This window comes from Asterias rubens, chromosome 22 (genome assembly GCF_902459465.1).
Source record: "Asterias rubens chromosome 22, eAstRub1.3, whole genome shotgun sequence".
In the NCBI taxonomy this organism is placed as follows: Eukaryota; Metazoa; Echinodermata; class Asteroidea; order Forcipulatida; family Asteriidae; genus Asterias; species Asterias rubens.
This window is the reverse complement of record NC_047083.1, coordinates 5,319,797-5,339,902: the sequence shown is the minus strand read 5'-3', so window position 1 is coordinate 5,339,902 and position 20,106 is coordinate 5,319,797. Positions and strand designations below refer to the sequence as shown.

General features: G+C 40.1%; 1 protein-coding gene across 1 annotated transcript in view; it reads right to left on the bottom strand.

Moving 5' to 3' along the window:
* Positions 1 to 4,512: 4,512 nt before the first annotated feature.
* The window catches only part of LOC117305110, a 34,250-nt gene continuing 18,656 nt past the window's right edge, over positions 4,513 to 20,106 (bottom strand). The window contains exons 18-33 of the mRNA XM_033789858.1: positions 19,787 to 19,897; positions 17,531 to 17,647; positions 16,901 to 17,014; positions 16,279 to 16,425; positions 15,831 to 15,947; positions 14,325 to 14,444; positions 13,767 to 13,872; positions 12,367 to 12,507; positions 11,736 to 11,807; positions 11,305 to 11,376; positions 10,299 to 10,370; positions 9,410 to 9,478; positions 8,342 to 8,909; positions 6,962 to 7,544; positions 6,192 to 6,469; positions 4,513 to 4,957 (exon numbers count right to left, since the gene is read on the bottom strand). Coding sequence (XP_033645749.1) covers positions 4,748 to 4,957; positions 6,192 to 6,469; positions 6,962 to 7,544; positions 8,342 to 8,909; positions 9,410 to 9,478; positions 10,299 to 10,370; positions 11,305 to 11,376; positions 11,736 to 11,807; positions 12,367 to 12,507; positions 13,767 to 13,872; positions 14,325 to 14,444; positions 15,831 to 15,947; positions 16,279 to 16,425; positions 16,901 to 17,014; positions 17,531 to 17,647; positions 19,787 to 19,897 — 2,897 coding nt within the window. The 3' untranslated portion in view covers positions 4,513 to 4,747. The remainder of the gene's footprint in view (positions 4,958 to 6,191; positions 6,470 to 6,961; positions 7,545 to 8,341; positions 8,910 to 9,409; positions 9,479 to 10,298; positions 10,371 to 11,304; positions 11,377 to 11,735; positions 11,808 to 12,366; positions 12,508 to 13,766; positions 13,873 to 14,324; positions 14,445 to 15,830; positions 15,948 to 16,278; positions 16,426 to 16,900; positions 17,015 to 17,530; positions 17,648 to 19,786; positions 19,898 to 20,106) is intronic.

The following is a 20,106-nucleotide window of genomic DNA, read 5'->3' as shown; positions in this document are numbered from 1 at the left end:
CCTAGAACTTCTCATCATATGGCGATCGTTCCTTTTCCGCTTGTGCTCCTAAACTTTGGAACGCTTTACCTAATAACATCAGGCGCTGTAGTTCTCTTCCATTGTTTACAAACTTGCTTAAAACTCATTTATTTAAATCCTCTTACACTTAGCTCGTTACATGCCTTGACAGTAGATTATTCATTGTATAATTTTGTATTATGTTCTACATTTCTTTTTTGTTGTATGTATTGTTTTTTTTTTGTTCTGCGCCTCGGAAAAGGGTCTTGTACACTAGATAGATGGCGCATTATAAATGCATTATTATTATTATTATTATTATTAAGATAACAACAGATGTTTGATGGATAGGCTGCAATTTATGTAAACAAGGACCTTATGCCAATGTGCTGGTGTCTATGTTACTCACATGCGAAGATATACAAATGTGTATTTAATGTGGTGGCCATATTAAACATTAAGATTACAGCCGAACCAAATTGGTTACAAGTAAGGTTAATGTGTTAATGGAATCCTAGGTATCATAAACATGGGGGTTGCCACCATTTTTACTTCTCTGCGTCGCTCACAAGTTGAAATATACACGAAACTGTATTAAATATGGCGGCCATTTTGAAATTCAAGATGGCGGATAACCAAATTAGTGACAAGTAAAGTAAATGTGTTAATGGAATCCTAGGTATCATAAACATGGGTATAGCCACCATTTTTACTGTTCTACATTGCTCAGAAACTGAGATAGGCCAAAATATAATTCAAAATGGCGGCCATTTTGAAATTCAAAATGGCGGCTGACGACGCCATTAAAAAAAATGGTACCTTATTTTTTTGAAATCAGCACACCAAAATTGACAAAGTTAGCCAATAAAATCCATTTTGGCACGAAAATCCAGCTGGAATACATAGTGACCCGTACTAAAGTGAGAAGACTGGTCTTTGATAATTACCAATAGTGTTCACTGTCTTTAAAACGCTAAAACAGAAGTATCTATAGCTAGTATATTCCGAGTAATAAGAGTCCATGCATTGCCAAAAGCGGGGTGAATTTTTTATCAAATGTGATGACAATGTCCTCAATCAACTGCAAATAATATAGGTTTTCCCGGCCAATTTCATAAAAAAATCATTCAATTTCATTAACATGGATTCAAATTCAAGCATTTTCCCCTAATCCTCTCAAACTAGGGTTTCTTTTTAGCTCGTAATGCATTCAATTTCGTGTTCATGCACACATGATTGCATTTTTCTCGTTCAGATTCGCTTCAGTCGGTATTCAAGACTACACTTTGACCATGCTTAAGTTGAATTTCTACTACCTATTTACAATTGATGCATTCAAATTAGGACTCACCGAAGCGAACATGATTTTGCTGCTATAGTTTGAGTTTTCTTTTTCATTTATGTGCAACGAATTTCAACTTCTTTGCATTCAGATTAAAGATGAGTAGGCCCCCTATGGCTTGATGAGTTAACTGGGAATTATAGCTCATTTACTTGCACATACATATACTTGTCATTGGTAAGAGGTGTTTCCATGTACTTTACATTATATTTACATTTTCCCTTAAAGACACTGGACACTATTGGTAATTATCAAATACCAGTCTTAATTCTCATTTGGTGTATCTAAACCTGTGAAAATTTGAGCTCAATTGGTTGTCGGAGTTGCGAGATAACTATGAAAGAAAAAACACCCTTGTCACACGAAGTTGTGTGTGCTTTCAGATGCTTGATTTAGAAACCTCAAATTCTAAACTTGAGGTCTCGAAATCAAATTCGTGGAAAGTTACTTCTTTCTCGAAAACTACGTCACATAGAAGGAGCCATTTCTCACAATGTTTTATACTAACATCTCCCCATTACTCATTTACCAAGTAAGTTTTTTATGCTAACAATTATTTTGAGTAATTACCATAGTGTCCACTGCCTTTAAGCATGGAGAAAGGAAGAGGAGCTCGAACGAAGCGACTTCAATACACGAACCAGTGTGGTACCGCGGTCGTTTAACGACACCTCGTAATCACCCACATACCTTATACACAGACAATGGGCGACCTGGCGTACGTGAGTTGGCGCGTGCGCACTTGGTCCTTCACTCAACTATGGTGTCGTATGGGTCGTATGGATATAACACAGAAAAAAAAACCTTTTTTGAGACCTGATAAAAATTGTGTACACTTTCGCCCACCAAATCGAGAAACACAATTGAATACCAACCACCCTCGTGTGCTAATACCCAAATTTTGAACCACCGCTAGTGACAGGAAAGTCACAAAAAAAATTAAAAATATGCCATGATGTTTCCGTGAAACACCACAAACGGTAAATGAAAACGTGTATATTCACAATTCTTGTATCCAATGATTCAACTTTACACGAAGGCAACGGCGCAGACTGGCGGTACCACACCTTCTTTACAAAGAGATCTAATCCTGCTCGTTAATCGGCCGTCCAGCTGGAGGTCTGCTATCTTTTTCCACTGGTCAGACAGGGGCATTGTCAGAGTACTATTTTGTTACTCTGCGCTTTTGCGGGTCGTTGGAGCTCCTTCTCTTCCTTCCTCCCTCCATGCTTTATGCTACTCTCACACTTGGGCGAATATCTTGCGAATACGAATGTTTGAAATTCGCGATAAATCCGCCCAAAAGTTGCGATTTAATGGTGAATATGTTCTCTGTCGTCCTTAAACCCCTCCTTACTAATATCTTACGCATAATACGCACGCCTTACCAACAGTACCAATGGCTTACCAAATGCTTACGCAAATCAATGGCGTTACCGTCTTCACAACATTCGCTGAATGTACGTAGCGCTTCGTATTGGTGCTCTCACAGAGTGGCGAATGTTCTTGCGAACATGAATATTTTAACTGCGCGTAGAATTCGTCCAAATTGGCGGTTGGATAGTGAATATTTTCATCTCGGTCTCACCCCTCGATCGTCCCTCTCCTTACCAATATCTTACGAATATATTCCGAATACTTACCAACGCTTGCCAATGCCTTTACGAACGAGTGCAAACTCAATTGCGAATATCGCTGCGAAAGGAGGGTTGTGACGTCAAATTCACGTCAAATTCGCTTCCCATTCGCAGGAAGTATGAACCGGGTCATGACGCCGGGCTTACCAATGCTTACGAAAATCACGCCGAATGACCGTCTTCGCAACATTCGCTGAAATTAACAAACCGGTTTGTAAATTGAGCGATCTTCGTAAAGGAGGTGGGGAATAATTTGTGAACTTTCCGAATTTGTTACCAACGCTCACGAAAACACGGCGAATGCTGCGAAGTTTAAGCGATTGTCGAATATGTCCTCCGATAGCATATTCGCTAGCATATTCGCCGTGTGAGAGCAGCATAAAGTAACCGATCTTCGTAATAAGGGGGTGGAGAATGACTTGTGAACGTAATGAATTTGTGGCGAATGTTGCGAAGTTTGCGCGATTGTTAAATATTTCCGTTCGTATAAGCACATTCGCTAACATTTTCTCCCTAATGTGAGAGTAGCATTAAGCAACCCAGGTTTCTAAAGACATTTTGCTCTCTAATATTAAGAACCCCCGATGAACGTACAATTGTTTGCATTAATAAATAACATACAATTTTGCATATCAGCTGACGAATTGTACTTAAATACAATTTTAATAACTAATATTACAGGGAAAAGGAGATCCTTGGAAAACTCATTAAGGCTTATACAAAGAAATGGTATTAAACACAAAGTGACGATATATTTTGTCATCAGGAAAAAAACCCCAAAAACTCAGAACTACGTAAACAATGACAATTTACCTGGTTAGTCTGCTGCCACCTAGCATTCCAAAGTCAATGAGGTCCTTTTTATTTTGATGACATCCTACAAAGTGCAAAGATGAGTCTATGCAAAGTGTTTTCGGTACTTATAATTAATTTGTTTTACTATCAATTGTCAAAAATCATTGTCAATTTGAAATAATCGTGTAAACACATTCATTACCCATACAAACATAGTTTTTAATGAATACTTACTTTTAATACTTACTTTACTTAAAAAAAAATGCACTATTATATATTTACTATAGACCTGATACATATTTATGACCGAGAGTCGAGTTCTTTCTGGTTCATTCACGTGATACGTGAAAGGTGCTATTTTCGCTATTTTTACCAAGTGCGCACGCGAGTAATCACCCACATGGTAAATGCGCATGACAAGTAGATTAGCACCCGGGCAGCCCCGGCGCTATTCTACTTGTCATGCGCTTTGTGATGGAGGCACTGTTTGATGTACATGGACGAGCATGGCTCTCTCTCTCTAGTGACATCCAACACATGAACACACTTATCATGTGCCTACGTAGTATTTCACAGTCGACATTTTCCCTTGCTCCAAATCATGTTCCGGTAACTGAATATGCATGAAGAAGTAAGCATATATAGTGAAACAAATATAACATGGTTTATTTCTGGTGACAAGTTAATATTAGCTCCCCTCGGTATTGGAAGTTGACAATCTAGTTCTAGCCTCGAGAACTAGTTTGTCAACTTCCAATACCTCGGGGAGCTAATATGAACTAGTCACCCACAAACCATGTTATATTTTTGTGTCAGTTAAGTTAAACGATAGGAGTGATGGCAACTACCCCTGGATACAAATGATTGTTGAGCACGCATTAAATTGGCCTTCCGGCCTTGTGTGATGGCGACTTGCAAAAAAAGAAGAAGAAAAAAAAATGAAGACAAAATATACAGTCAACAAATCAATAAATCAAAGGCTGATGTCAACCGTGTCTTGGTTTTTTTCTTTCCTGTTGCCATTGGGGGTGCTATACACCCTTTCCCTAAGTCGTCCCAGGAGATTCTCAAACGCTTTCCAATCCAGCTCCACACCAATGTCTGTTGAGTTTAATTTTGAAGGTTCAGTTCCAAGGATACTTTGCGGTAACTTAACATACGCCCTCGTGCGGCCAGCCGGTTCCTACAAAATAAGAACACGTTTCAGTTATTATTTTGAAGCAATCACACAATGACTTGATAATTTGAAAGCATTAAGGTTAAATAAGCTGTTGCTATCGTTTAGCATAAACCATGCTGAATTGGTAACATTACAGAATTGGTAGTAACAAAAACTCATCTAAGATCACAGATTGAAATAAAACTTACACGCGGTCTAAATGATGATGTAATGTCATGTTTGATGAGAAATAAACAAAACAAGTTTCCTGCTTGGAATTTATCGCTGCGTGAGCAGTTTTTATTTTTGAAATACATGTATGATCACTCAAGAGCGGTAAGTTTAAAGGAACACGTTGCCTTGGATCGGACGAGTTGGTCTATTAAAAGCGTTTGAAACCGTTTGTTATGAAATGCAGATGGTTAGAAAGATGTTTTAAAAGTAGAATATAATGATCCACACAAGTATCACTTGAAACTGCACGGTTTTCCTTTTAAGTCGCAAACTATCACGGTCGGCCATTTATGGAAGTCAAAATTTTGACTCCCATAAATGGCCGACCGTGTTAGTCGACAGGGTAAAAAGAAAACCACGCAATTTCGAGGCATATTTGTGTAGATCATTGTATTCTACTTTTACAATATAATTCTAACCATATACATTTTACAATAAACGGTTACAGAATGATTGTCAAAGACCAACTCGACCGATCCAAGGCAACGTGTTCCTTTAAAAGAAGACAATACAGTAAAGATATTTAAAGATGGAAATAAGTATGACCCGGATCACCGATTGATCTCAAGCTTCTACAGGTTTGTCAGTTTATGGTTGATATGGTGGATTACATAAAGTGCTTACACTGCCAGCAACGGTTTTGCTAGCAAAAAAAAACAAAACAAAACAATAAAAAAACAATGTAGGTCTAATCTCCTTTAACAATCGTAGCCAGCTTTACATGCCATGCCATTTACATAAACACATTTTTTTAGCAATGTTCTTTTCACGGAGCCCCACAAGCGCCATCACTTATCATGAAAGTGAGATGTTCCCGCTCGGTCAATATAATAGTCACATTCCAGTGGGTTATTTATATGTAGCACTTAATAAGCTCCGTAGACACTTTTGATTACAATTCTAACTAATCTACGGAACCCCACAAGTGCAAAATCGGGATAATTGTATATTCCCGCCTGGTCGACACAATAATCAATCTTTTTAGTGGGCTACATGGGTAGCACTTAGCAAGCTCCGTACGCACCTTTTCAAACAAGAGACTGTCCTCTTTCAGATGAATTCCAGTGATGTTGTTTGTGTGTAACCATGACAATGCACTTCTCACGTCTCTCTCAACGTTGGCTAAATCGCCCTCAGTCATATTATCAAAGGCGTCAGGAAACCCAGTCGCCCCTAGGAAATTGAGCTGCTGCTGTACAGAGTGTCTCGCCGATGAATCGTCAAAGGCAAGAGTCTTGACCACTGGTAAAATACGATGTTTCTCCAACTCTGTAAAAACTGATTTCAGCATTGGTCTTAACTCTGCAATAAAACAAACAAAAAATACAAACTTTCTTGTATTGGGGTAAAGTTTTGGTCATCTGCAGCATGTTTAAGTTTTGTTTAGGTTATGGGTAAGTAAGCGCGGTATTGAATCCCCTCTCGTGGTCGTCGGTTGTGTTCCAAGCCAAATTTCATAAAACCCGTAAGCATTAAAATATGCTAAGCATAGATAAATATTGCTTAACAGAAACGGATACCCAGCCATGCAAAACTCTGTACCGTTTACATGGTTGCATCGGTGACCCACTAAATGAGACTTTGGAACGCTAGGTGGCAGCAGACTTATCAGGTGAATGTCCATTGTTTGTGTAGTTGCAAGCACGTGTACATAACCAAGTACAATAGATTTTTACCTGGTTAGTCCGCTGCCAACAAGCGTCCTGAAAGTCCCCTAATGTTTCAAAGACGAAGGCCCCATCAAAAAATCGAGCAGAAAAACATACAGGGTTGGACAAGATATCTCTATCTCACCCATGTCATCAGTGTGGTGATTATCATCTGGAAGTTCAACTTGTAGCGTATCACTGCGCGTCCGTGACGCTGGTGTCACGGCCGGGGTTATGGCCGGGGTTGAAGCAGTCTGGTACTGGGCAGCCAGACGTCTCTTATTGTTCTCCATCCGACGCACACTCCAGTACATAGACAATGTATACAAGTACGGATTGAGTGATGAATTCAAGGGAAGAACAAAAACTGCAGTCCATGCGTAGGCGTCTTGGGGTATGCTCACGTTGACGTTTCGGCTAACGATCGCCATCAGGATAATAGGCATCCAACAGAGGAAGTCCGTGCCGACAATCAGCGCCATCTTAGAGGCCATTTTGATATCAGCTAGGGTCTGACTGGTCTGGACTGATTTCCCGGCTTTGGTTTTCTTGGAGGATTGTTTGACGGCGATGAAGATAGCGATGTAGCAGGCTAACATGGCGAGGAAGCAGATTAGATTGATGCTGAGAATGAAGTACATGTACTCCCAACCACCTGGGAGCTGGTTGGCCAGTGGTAGGGCAAGACACACTCCCGAGCTGCCGTAGTAATTCTGTGTAAAGTAGACCTGCGTTGTGAGGAGAAGAGCAAAAACTAATTTTTTTTAAAAAGGAGATTCAGATGAGAGTCTTTGACGCTACATGGCAAGCCAGCATGCCTTCTGTTTTGTTACGGGGGACAAAAAATGTGTTGGCCTCACCGCCCTTTCAAGCCCGATAATGGCGACAATGTTTAACCTAATAATAATAGTGGCTTCTTATAGACGATGTGACCTCTGACGTCACTTGAAAACCATAACATGATTCGCGCGCAAACCGCCGGGCAAAACCTTTGTGTTTTGGCAGCCAGCTAGAAAGTGCATGCAATCTTAGCATGACTACGCGTCTTTTTGCCCGGCGAAACATGACGTATACAGTGTTTTTTCAACAGAGGGCGGTTGGAATGTAAACATGGGTCACATCGTCTATTTAGAGCACATATCCGGCGTCATTCAGTGACGCTCAGTTTTATTTTCTAGGGGTCGTTGCCACCTACTCCTAGGGCTGAAACAGGGTTACCCCTTTTACAGTCCATACGGATGAAGGCTTGGGTATCATCAGTCTGAAGCCTGGCTGGTAGAGCAGAAAGCACTAGCTCCCCAATTTGACATGCGCTGTAGCATACAGTTTTCGCATGCAATATGTGGGAATACTTTTGAGTTATGAGACCTATCCTTGGTAACACATAAAGCACCATGTATTGGTGTACAATGTGCCTTTGCGCATTATGCTGTCAATCAAACCCTTTTGTCACGACACAGAATCGAACACACTCTCCTGATCATCAGAAACACGGTGCTCTTAACCACTAGGCCATGACACTTACCTTCATAACTGCTGGTAGTAAACTCATCAGTATGCCTACCACCCAAACAGCAAAAACAATCGGCCGAGTGACGTTCAGCGTGAGGTGAGCTCCAAAATGAAACGGGAATACAATCTTCAGGAATCTATCGATGCTAAGCAGCATCACAACGAACACTGACACCTCACTGGATAGAACCGAAAGTATCCCAGCAAGTTTGCAGACAAAACCCCCTCGCCAGCCCTCAGCAAAGAGGGCGTAGTTGTCCCTGAAATGCGCATCGGCGCTGGCGATGATAATCATGTACACGCCCATGAGAAAGTCCGAGGCCGCGAGGTTGGTGATGAGGAAGGTCTGCACCGAGGCGGCGTCGCGTTTATCCCGGTACGTGGTAGCGATGCGGTACCCGAAGACGAAAAGGTTGCCGAGGAGAGCACTGATTCCGAGCACCCAGATGAAGAAACGGAGGGCCGGGTTACGGATAAGGTCTTTACAGTCTGAGAATTCATCACTTGGTGCTATGCATTTGATCATCTGCTGGTCTTTAGTCTGCTCTCTCAGGCAACAGAACAGAAACTGACTTGCCACTCTGTGTAGGAGAAAGGGTGACAAGAGATAAACAGTTAAGGAATGTTGATATATTTTTTATATTAAGTTTTTGGCCATGAAATAAATCCCCACTCACTGTGAATAAAGTCATGAGTTCGAAGCCCAGTCATGACAGTTGTATCGCTGAAGGGTTACGGTACCTTTTTGTAGATCAAGCTTTTGGTCATGACATGAATACCTACTCATTGTGAATGAATATGTATGTAATATTACCTGGAGAAGTTTCAGCTTCATAGTTGTCAAGCTTTTGAGAAAAAAAAAAGTGAAAATCACAGAGCAAGGTTTTCAGGAGAGTCGCGTAAGCGTTGTACGTGCTAAAATAGTTTTCATCGCCAGAGACGAACAATATTTTCGTGACATGTGTCGCACATAAAGTACTCAGTGTGGTTACTCTATAGTTTGACGAGTAAATGTAAAATGTTATTTAACCTACTTATAGTCACCGATAATTAAACCCTATATGCAGTAAGTTGTACTCACATGGTCTCAAGACTGTCCAAGTCATCGAACACATCCTTAGACGCGACTGAACTAACATCACGAATGTCTCTGTAAAACGGACAAATTCAAAATGACATTCTAAAAAGTGTTCGGGAATTAGGTACATAATTAGATCCCGGTCAATAGGCTTAGGAACACGGTCAGATTCTGGGCTACATCTGGAACAGAGTTGGTGCTACCTTATTTTTTTGTGCTTAGGGTAGGTCTACATGATTAAGGCCACGTTTAGAGCACAATAGTCTACTCGGTGTAAAGTTAGGTGTCGCGCGAACAGGGTCCAATTTCATGGCTCTGTTTACCGCCGAATTCTGTGCTTATGGTCACCATTTTTCGCATACGTGCAAGCACCGAATTTCTGCGCTAACTGTGTAGGCGTATAATGCCTAGTATAGTAACGTGGCGTTCGCAAGCGCAGAAGCCAAAATAAGATTGCTAAACCGTGAAATACGCTTGGCTGCTTCCAAAAGCGCCGATTTTTGTTTTGCTTACGGTAAGCAGAGCCATTATGGGCCAAGCATGTGACACTCTTTCTTCGAGTCCAATATGGCTGCCTACACTTCCTTCTGAACGAAAATGGCCGTCGTCTATTAAATTGCTGCGGTACCGCTGCTAAAACATAAGATTCTCGGTGGTCTATTTGGTAAGACACTGCTCTAGATTGGCAAAGGTCGTGGGTTCAAATCTCACGAGTAATATGCCTGTGATTTTTTCCCCCACAGAACTCGGGAATGTACTGAGTATACAGTGCTATAACCCACATCAATGTAAGGGTAAAACCAAAATTAATACATAATATTCAACGAATTGTCAAGGTCGGATGTGAAAAAAAAGATCAAAACAAAAAGAAGAATTTCTTTTTTTTTCTTACAACCAGCGTAGATTGCTAAGACCTGCAAATGCCCCAACTTCAATTGATCTCAATTTATTGTCAGCAAGTGATCTGGAAAAGGGACAAAACAAAATAACAAAATGAGTAAAATGTTTAATGACGCAATAGTTCAGTTATGGAATACACTTTCATTCACAGTGATAGGGATTCATGTCATGGCAAAAAACAAATCTACAACAAATTATCAAAGACCTTAATATTTCTATAATCAAAGCAGTCATGTTGCTTAGCCCTATATAGGATTCTTTCTCTGTACACAGGAACAGAGTCCTAACTATTGAGGCCCGTTTATGGGGCGGAAAAACTTCACAGCTTCATAACTTAAATCTTACCTGCAAGAAAGCACCAATTTGAACAGATTCACATTCCATGGCAGCATATGTTTTTCTGCGGTGGGTTTTGATCGTAAGTTATTCTTCACAAATCCGTCAATTTCATGAAATAATGCAGCTCCCAACGTTAAGGAATTTCCATTTTTGTTTGACTCTCACAGTCTGCCGTGTGTACGCAAGACGCACGACGCGCAAATTTTGAATTGTGTTGTTGACTCTGTGCAGTCAAGATACGGTGACCAGAATTCATGCGTCTAAGCTTGCATCATGCGTCTTGCACGCGAATGTATACGCGTACGCACGACAACAGACAACACTGTGAGAAAACAATCGAAACGGGAATTTTTTTACGTTGGAAGCTGCATTATTTCACGAAAATGACGGCTTTGTGAGGAATATACGAGGACCAAAACCCACTGCAGAAAAATGTATGCCGCCATATAGAATGTGAATCTGTTGAAATTTGTGGCTTGTTGCAGGTAAGATTCGAGTTATGAAACTTTGAAAATTTTCCGCCCCAGAAATGTACCCTGATGTCCAGGACGTCACTGTAGTACAAAACGAAAGTGTAAGGCCGCCTGGGCTATCACGTTGCTGTACCTGCAATAGACTATTGGTTGGTATTATTATTTTAAAATAGTAGATTTACTTACAGATTCTGAAGAGACGAGAGTCCTTCAAATGTTCCTGGCTCGATGGTTTCAATGTTATTGCCTGAAAGGTTTCTGTAAAGAAAACAAAACAAAGAACCCGAAATGCATTAGTTTGGCTAATGTGGAATAATTTTTTCAAACTTTTGAGATTTCGTTTTCGACAAAGTAAGAATAATTTACATTTCTTTTCCTTTTTTTTTCGCATATTGTTTTTGTTGTTTTGCTTTTTCCCTGCGGAATTAATTGCTTGTCGTTGTAACCAATTTTGTCGCTGCCGCTACCGTTGTTTTTGTTACTGCTCCTGCTGTCGTTGTCGTTTTCGTTGTCGTCGTCGTTGTTGTTATTGTTGTTGTTGTTTTGTGTGCCATTTTTGTACATAGTGTAATGAGTCCTAACATAAAAAATAATGTTTCCAAATAGAATGCACTTACAGTTTTAACATGTTTGGGTTATTTCTAAACATCCCCCGCTCCAGTACTCCAATGCCATTCCCTTCCAATTTACTGCAAATGAAGAGAATTTCACCAAGGTAAAGAAAACCAATGGAAACAAGGCGTTGAAAATATCATTCAAAACTATATTGTTAAAATAAAGCTTTTGTTTTGCTCAGGCATTATAATAGAGGGAATTTTGCATCGGAAATAAATAATAATAATGTTGGTTGACCAATCCTACCACATCGGTGATTATGGGTAAAATAAAAATTAATATAAAGCACTAGGTGGGACGACTATTTACTTCGGTGCAATAGTTTACTAGAAATTTTAAGTGAACACGATTATTTGACCATCCACAATACCATTGACAATATTGTGTAAATCAATTTGTGTATATAGAACGATTAGTTTTTAAGAATGTAAAAATATGAATTGAAACTTTGCATGGTGGAAATACGATAAAGTGAGGTTTCCGGCAACACCGTGTAATGATAATCTCTAACTGAGTTGGGGTGGTTCTGAAAAGAACCTTAGGTTTCAACTCGACGTTTCGATCAGTATATATGTACTATGATCGTCTTCTGGAGAAAGCAAGAACGCAAAGGTTTTTTTTTACCGTACTTACAGTTCCATTAACAAAGGATAATTACTGATTTGTATGAACAAAAGCTCCTCTATTGAGTCAAACAATGGGCCATTGTCTCTTTTGTTCCTGCCACTTGACGTTGATTGGGTCATGTTGGTTGGGCGCATGGAATTTAGGAATCTGCCGGAAAAAAGAAACATAAACAACTGTCAGTTTTTTGTCTGTTAATCACGTTCTCGTCTCGTTTAAAGGCAGTGGACACTATCGGTAATTACTCAAAATAATTATTAGCAGAAAACCTTTCTTGGTGACGAGTAATGGGGAGAGGTTGATGGTATAAAACATTGTGAGAAACGGCTCCCTCTGAAGTGCCATAGTTTTCGAGAAAGAAGTAATTTTCCACTAATTCAATTTCGAGACCTCAGATTTAGAACTTGAGGTCTCAAAATCAACCATCTAAACGCACACAACTTCGTGTGACAAGGGTGTTTTTTTCTTTCATTATTATCTCGCAAGTTTGATGACCGATTGAGCTCAAATTTTCACAGGTTTGTTATTTTATGCATATGTTGAGATACACGAACAGTAAAGGCTAGACTTTGACAATTACCAATAGTGTCCACTGCCTTTAAATACACACATTTGGTAAATTGTCAAAGATCAGTATTCCCACTTGGTGTGTCCCAACATATGCATAAAACAACATACATGTGAAAATCTGACTCAATTATTGGTCATCAAAGTTGCAAGAAAATAATGAAAGAAAAAAACACCGTTGCAAAAATATGTGCGCTTTGAGAAAGGCTTGAGAGGCCTAACGTATTTTAATAATTATTAATAAAAACAAAATTACCTCAAATGAACAGTTTCTTGCAACTGTTTGATGCTACCAACAGCTATGCATTGCTCGTTACTAAGTATTTTTTGTTTTGCTAATAATTATTTGGAGTAGTTACCAATAGTATACAGTGACATTTTGTACAGTGCCATATTTGTACAGTGCCATTTTGTGCCCCCCCCCCCTCCCCACACCGTACATCCCTCCTGCGAACCAACATCTTGTCAGGTAGGAGTCTTCTTGCTTACTTTAAAATCAAGGATAATAAAGACCGGGTAACTTACAATTGTCTGACATCTTTGGAATGAAATGATGTCAATGTGTTACAGACCAGGTATAATAGTAATAACATCAATGGGATACTTTTGGGATGCGTGGTGGCAGCAGACTTACCAGGTTAAATCCATTGTCCTGGATGATGTGCCCATGCTCAGAACTACATAAACAATGGAAATTTACCTGGTAAGTATGCTACCACCTAGCACCTCAAAGTCTCACATTGGAATCATGTCAGCATAATGCCCGGTCATTAACATGATAAGAGAGATACAGTTTATTGACCGGTCTTTAAAATTAGGGTAATAAAGACCGAGTAACTCACAATTGCCTGACGTCATTTGGAATCGTACCGCCATCCGACTCTGCCCATTCACCTCTACACGAATATGAAAGACCTGCGCAGTTGCAGCTTTCTGGGCATGGCGCATCTACGTAATAATTTAAATATGTTAATTTATGCAGTTCCCAATAATGCTGTTGGATGTCTAGACAGATAATTAAATTGATAATGAAACTATTACAGTGTCAATCATGTAAGCACTTAATGGCAAGGCTCCTCACATATTTCTGAACTTCTTCAAGCTTACACTCCATCAAGAAATCTTCGATCAAGTTCCGTGCTTCTCCTCATTGAACCCAAGTCTCGACACTCATGGGGTGACTGGTCTTTTTCTTCAGCTGCGCCACGCATCTGGAATTCTCTACCACTTACTCTTAGATCTTTCATTCAAATCTCTTCTCATAACTTATCTTATGTCACAGGTTTTCAATGACTATTTTTTTTTTACTGTGCCTTGAACACCCAGCAGGGTGGATAAGTGCGCATTACAAGTCTTATTATTATTATTATTATTATTATTATTATTATTATTAAACCTACCGCAGAAAAGTTCATCATCCCCCGTCCGGCCACAGTCTTTTATTCCATCACAGACCTTGTCCAGACGTATACAGTAAGGTTTTTTGCCGCATTTGTAGGCCCCTGGACACGTGTAATTCTCTACAGAAACCAATGGATGGAAATATAGCAGCAAGTAGAACATCAAGTAGTGGAAAAAACTACAGTTGGCAGTAAAACTATCACCACAAAAATTCTTAACAACATAAATTTGGTTTCAAATGTTTTAGATACCAAACGGTACCCACAATTCAAGTCAATTTCAATTAAATTTAGTTTGAACATCACGTAAAAAAAAAACCATGAAAATTGTTTTCCAGTGTGCATCTAAAGGTAAATACAACAAACATTAATTTGTTAAATAGAAAGCTAGGAGGACTATACAAAAATAAACGGGACAAAATACACACTGACAAAGATACAACCATCCAAAAAAATACTAGGTAGACGAAAAAAAACTACAAAAAAACAAAAACACAACAAATAAACAAACGAGTGTAGTCCAAGTCATGGTCGCTGCACTTGTGTTCTTAAAGGCAGTGGACACTATTGGTAATGACTCAAAATAATTATTAGCGTAAAACCTTTCTTGGTGCAGGTAATGGGGAGAGGTTGATGGTTTAAAACATGTGAGAAACGGCTCCCTCTGAAGTGCCATAGTTTTCGAGAAAAAAGTAATTTTCCACAAATTCAATTTCGAGACCTCAGATTTAGAACTTGAGGTCTCGAAATCAACTATCTAAACGCACACAACTTCGTGTGACAAGGGTATTTTTTCTTTCATAATTATCTCGCAAGTTCGATGACCGATTGAGCTCAAATTTTCACAGGTTTGTTATTTTATGCATATGTTGAGATACACCAACTGTGAAGGCTAGTCTTTGACAATTACCAATAGTGTCCACTGCCTTTAAGCACGACGTTTTACCATTAATGATAATGTCCTTTGGATGGCACACATGCCGTAGGCCCCGTGTACTAGGATTGAAAAAGAACCCAGAAAACCTACCGTGGAATAGGGGTTAACCCCTGGTTTTTTTCTGCTTCACATATAGTTATAGCACCCTGTTTACCGGTTTCCTCAGGCTTGCAAGCTATACAGTGATAAAGTTCACTTTCATGAGGCATTCCTAGTTTTAGTTTTAAGACCATGGCCCAATTTCATGGCTCTGCTTACCGCCGAAATCTGCGCTTACGATCACGATTCCCCGCTTACGTGCAAGCGCCAAATTTCTGCACTAGCCTTGTAAGCGTAGAATGCTAGTAACGTGAAATGCACACGCGCAGGAAGCCCATATTCGCCGCTAACCTGTGGAACACGACGCCGTAAATCACAGAATTCCCTGCTTCCATAAGCACCGATTCTGTGCTTACGGTAAGCAGAGCCATGAAATTGGGCCCAGTTGGTAGTTTCGCCCAAGTAAAGGAATAATGCATGTGAAACGCGCAAAGATTCCCACTTGGGCATGATCACTCTCGTCTACTTACCACACCCTAGTTCATCTTCCCCTTCTGGGCAATCTAGATTGCCATTGCATCTTAAAGAAATCGGTATGCAGTAGGAGTTGGGACACTTCAACGTGAATTCAGGACACACAAAAGACTCTGCAAAGAAATGAAAACCATGTGTCTTTACCACAACATTATAGTTGTTAAAGGCACTGGACACTATTGGTAATTACTCCAAATAATTATTAGCATAAATTATTACTTGGTAACGAGTAATGGGGAGAGGTTGATAGAAACATTGTGAGAAACATTGTGAGAAACGGCTCCCTCTGAAGTAATTTTCAACGAATTTGATTTTGAGACCTCAGATTTAGAATTTGAGGTCCCGAAATCAAGCATCTGAAAGCACATACATGTAAATTCGACATCGCCGCCGCTGTTGTTGTTGTTGTTGTTGATGTCGATGTTGTTGGAGCTTTGAACTTACCGCAGTCTCTTAGATGAGTGACGTCACGACATCCCTTAATGTAGCCGTGCTTGTCAAAATCTAAGATGCATTTGTTGCTTTGATCAACACAGACTTCGTTTAGGCAATATATTTCTCCATTCATGCAGTTTCCTTCTTCTTTGTAGTCTAGAAGAAGAAGCATAGTATGAACAAAGAAGAATATTAAAGATGTGAGCTTGGCAACTACTGCTTGGTTTTCTGTATTGTTTCGAGTGTCTTGGCCGAGCGGTTTAGAGCATAAGTTCAAGTTCTGGTTGTTTAGTAATCGGAGTGTGGGTTCGAATCCCGTTCATGGCACTTGAGCAAGATGCTTTTACTTCTATTGCTTCCCTTCTATATAAGGAGCTTCTTACGGGATGCTTATGGGGTGTGAGTTTTAGGGGTTGTTAATGGAACGTTTAAGGACCGCCCTTTAGGGCTGTTTAAGGGCTGCTTTATGGACTACTTTGTGGCGGTTTGGGGCTACTTCTTGTGTGCCAATCTGGCTGAGGGGCTTAGGGTCTGCTCGCTGTCTGCTTCGAGGCTGCTGACGGGTTGCTTATGGGCTGCTTACGGAATGCTTTAGGGGCTGTTGCTGTTGTTTGGGTTATGCGATACGTACCACAATTCACTTCATCTTCTGCTTTCAGTCCCTGACAATCAGTAAAACCATCACACTTCTTGCTCAATGGTATCCATATATCAGAGTAGCACTGGAAACTGTTGCTGATCGAGTCTGAAAATTGATGAATATAAATATCTTTTGAGTTTATTTAATTGTGGAAATCGATTTAACTGTTATTATACTATTAGTCACAGAGTTATTATTTTTCAACATTATTAGTAGATTATGATTATGGGATTTGAGGCATTGCATGGTGAGGTGTAGTTAGTTTGCAGTAACACTATGTGTATCTACTTGCTGGGTAGATTATGTTCTTTTAAGAACTCGTCTTGCTTTTATTTTCTTCTACCGCGGAGTAGAATTTTGGGACACTTCTCAGTTCTGAAAATGAACTGCCCTGCTTTTTAACCGCTACCTGGGCGGAAGGTAAAACATAATCCGGACTATTTTTTTGAATTTTTTTATTTTTACTTTTAGTGGATTCAAGACGCTGGACACTATTGGTAGCTGTCAAAGCTGTCAACACTTCGTAAGTTACGACTGCCATAGGGTCGTCGTAAGAATGATATGTTTCCTACGATGCGTCGCTACTTGCGATGAGTTTCATGAAATCGGGGGCTGACTTACCGCACTTTGTGATGTCAGATCTGTCCCTACAGTCTTGGGTTAGGTCGCAGTATTTGGATGCATCGATGCAATGGTGGTCATCACATCGAAACTCTCCATCGGTGCAGTTTGGGTAAACTGAAACATGACAAATTACCACGTTGCAATTGGAGACTTTGGACCGCTAGGTGGCAGCAGACTTTCAAGGTAGATTGCCATTGTTTACTTTGACCCTTTTCGAAACGACTGGATTTGGCTTCGTATTCGGCTCAGGATAGCTTGGCTCCGCGGTTGTTTCGACAATTGCGCGTGCTTTGAGTATACGCGCCCAGGGTTCCAGACGAGAGGACGGAGCCTGAAGCAGAATCTGAAGCCGTGGTTTCGAAAAAGGCCATAGTTCTGAGCTAGCCTGAACATCTGACGTCACACTTCGACGTGTACATTGACCTTTGACCTACCCTCATTTCACATAGAGGTACGCAGTCAAATTATACTGCGGACATGACAGCAGTGACGGTTTTGGCATCATACGTCACTGCATAGAGGAAGGAAGAGAAGGAGTTCGAACAAAGGGACTTCAAAAGTCGAACCCGTGGTACCGCGGTCATTTAACGACACCTCATAATCACCCACATACCTTACACAAACAATGGGCGACCTGGCGTATATGAGTTTGCGCGTGCGCACTTGGTTCTTCACCAAACTATGGGGTCGTACATGTATGTCGTATGGATATAATAAAGGAAAAAATACTTTTTTGAGACGCGATACATTTTTTGTACGCTATTGGACACCTAAACGATGAACAAAATTTAATACCAACCACCCTCGTGTGCTTATACCCAAATTTTGATCCACCGCTAGTGACCGGAAAGTTGCAAAAAATGTAAAAATATATGCTATGATATTTCCATGAAAACACCACAATTGGTAATGAAGAAGCGTATATTCACAATTCTTGTCTCCAATGATTCAACTTTACACGAAGGCAACAGTGCAGAGTGGTGGTACCCTGCCTCTGTACAAAGAGAATTAATCGCGCTCACTAATCCAACGTCCTGCAGGAGGTCACCTATCTTTTTTCACTGGCAGACAGGGGCTATTGTAAGGGTTTTCGTTTGTAACTCTGCGGTTTGGCGGGCCGTTCATACTTCTTCTCTTCATTCCTCCATGGTCACTGCACGTTGATATCATTGTATCAAATGGAATCACTGGATCTAGCGGCAGGGACCTGCCTTTATCCTTGCGGAAAACGACAGGGGCCCAGTCTAGTTCTGAGCATGCTCACTTATTAACCGATAACAATATATTTTACCTGGTAAATCTGCTGCCACTAGCGTCCTTAAAGTCCCCCATTCCTAATACTTGATGACAGTGAAAATAAGTGAGTAAATTGCTTCGGTTTAACCCTCAGAGCAGCCGAGGGGTGCGGGCGTAAGGACCAGCTTCATAGTTGTTTTGTGGATCAAAATTTGAGGATCAATTCTGCTGACTTTGTTTTGGAACTACCCTTAAACATCATAACTTTGATAAACTGTAGTTATTTCTGGGTGGGTTAAAGGCAGTGGACACTATTGGTAATTTACTCAAAAGAATTATTAGCATAATATAAAACCACACTTGGTAATGAGTAGTGGGTAGAGGTTGATAGTATAAAACATTCTGAGAAACAGCTCCCTCTGAAGTGACGTAGTTTTCGAGAAAGAGGTAATTTTCCATGAATTTGATTTCGAGACCTCAAGTTTAGAATTTGAGGTCTCAAAATCAAGCATCTGAAAGCACACAACTTCGTGGGACAAGGGCGTTTGTTTCTTTCATAGTTATCTCGCAACTCAGACGACCAAATCAAGCTCATGAAAATTTTCACAGGTTTGTTATTTTATGCATATGTTGAGATACACCAAGTGAGAAGACTGGTCTTTGACAATTACCAATAGTGTCCATTGTCTTTACCTCGGAGGTTGACAAATGGTGTTGGGTACCAGGTTAGTCTGTTATGGACCCATTACAATGTGCACATGAATTATCATAGTTTGTGCACCAAAAAATTAATCCTTTGGATCAGTATAGTAGTATTGACCCAATATGTTTAGAATGCTTCAATCTTTAAGTGTTTAATCTTTTTTGTTCACTTGTATTTAAAATAATTCGAATAAACAACCCAAACAAACAAAATTGTCTTATTGGATTTGCTGCCTTGCCTCAACCGTGGCAAAAACAAAATAGTAATAATTATAAGCAATATATTTAATTGTATTTATTTATTTGTGTACTGACCACAATTCAGTTCGTCCGAATCATCTTGACAATCATCTTTAGAGTCACAGTAGAAAGAAGCCGGAATCTTGCTGTTGTCATGACAAGTAAAATATGTCCCTTCACCAAGTTCTGAAATTGAAACAGACATATGTTACGATAATACATTATTGCTGCGTCCTTCGGATGGGACGTAAAGCCGTAGGTCCCGTGTTTTGTGTAATGCACGTAAAATAACCCACTGCACATATCGTAAAAGAGAAGGGCTCACCCCGATGTTCCTGATTTGATGGCAGCATATTGCATCACAGCACCTTGTAAACCGATACATAGGTATTAAA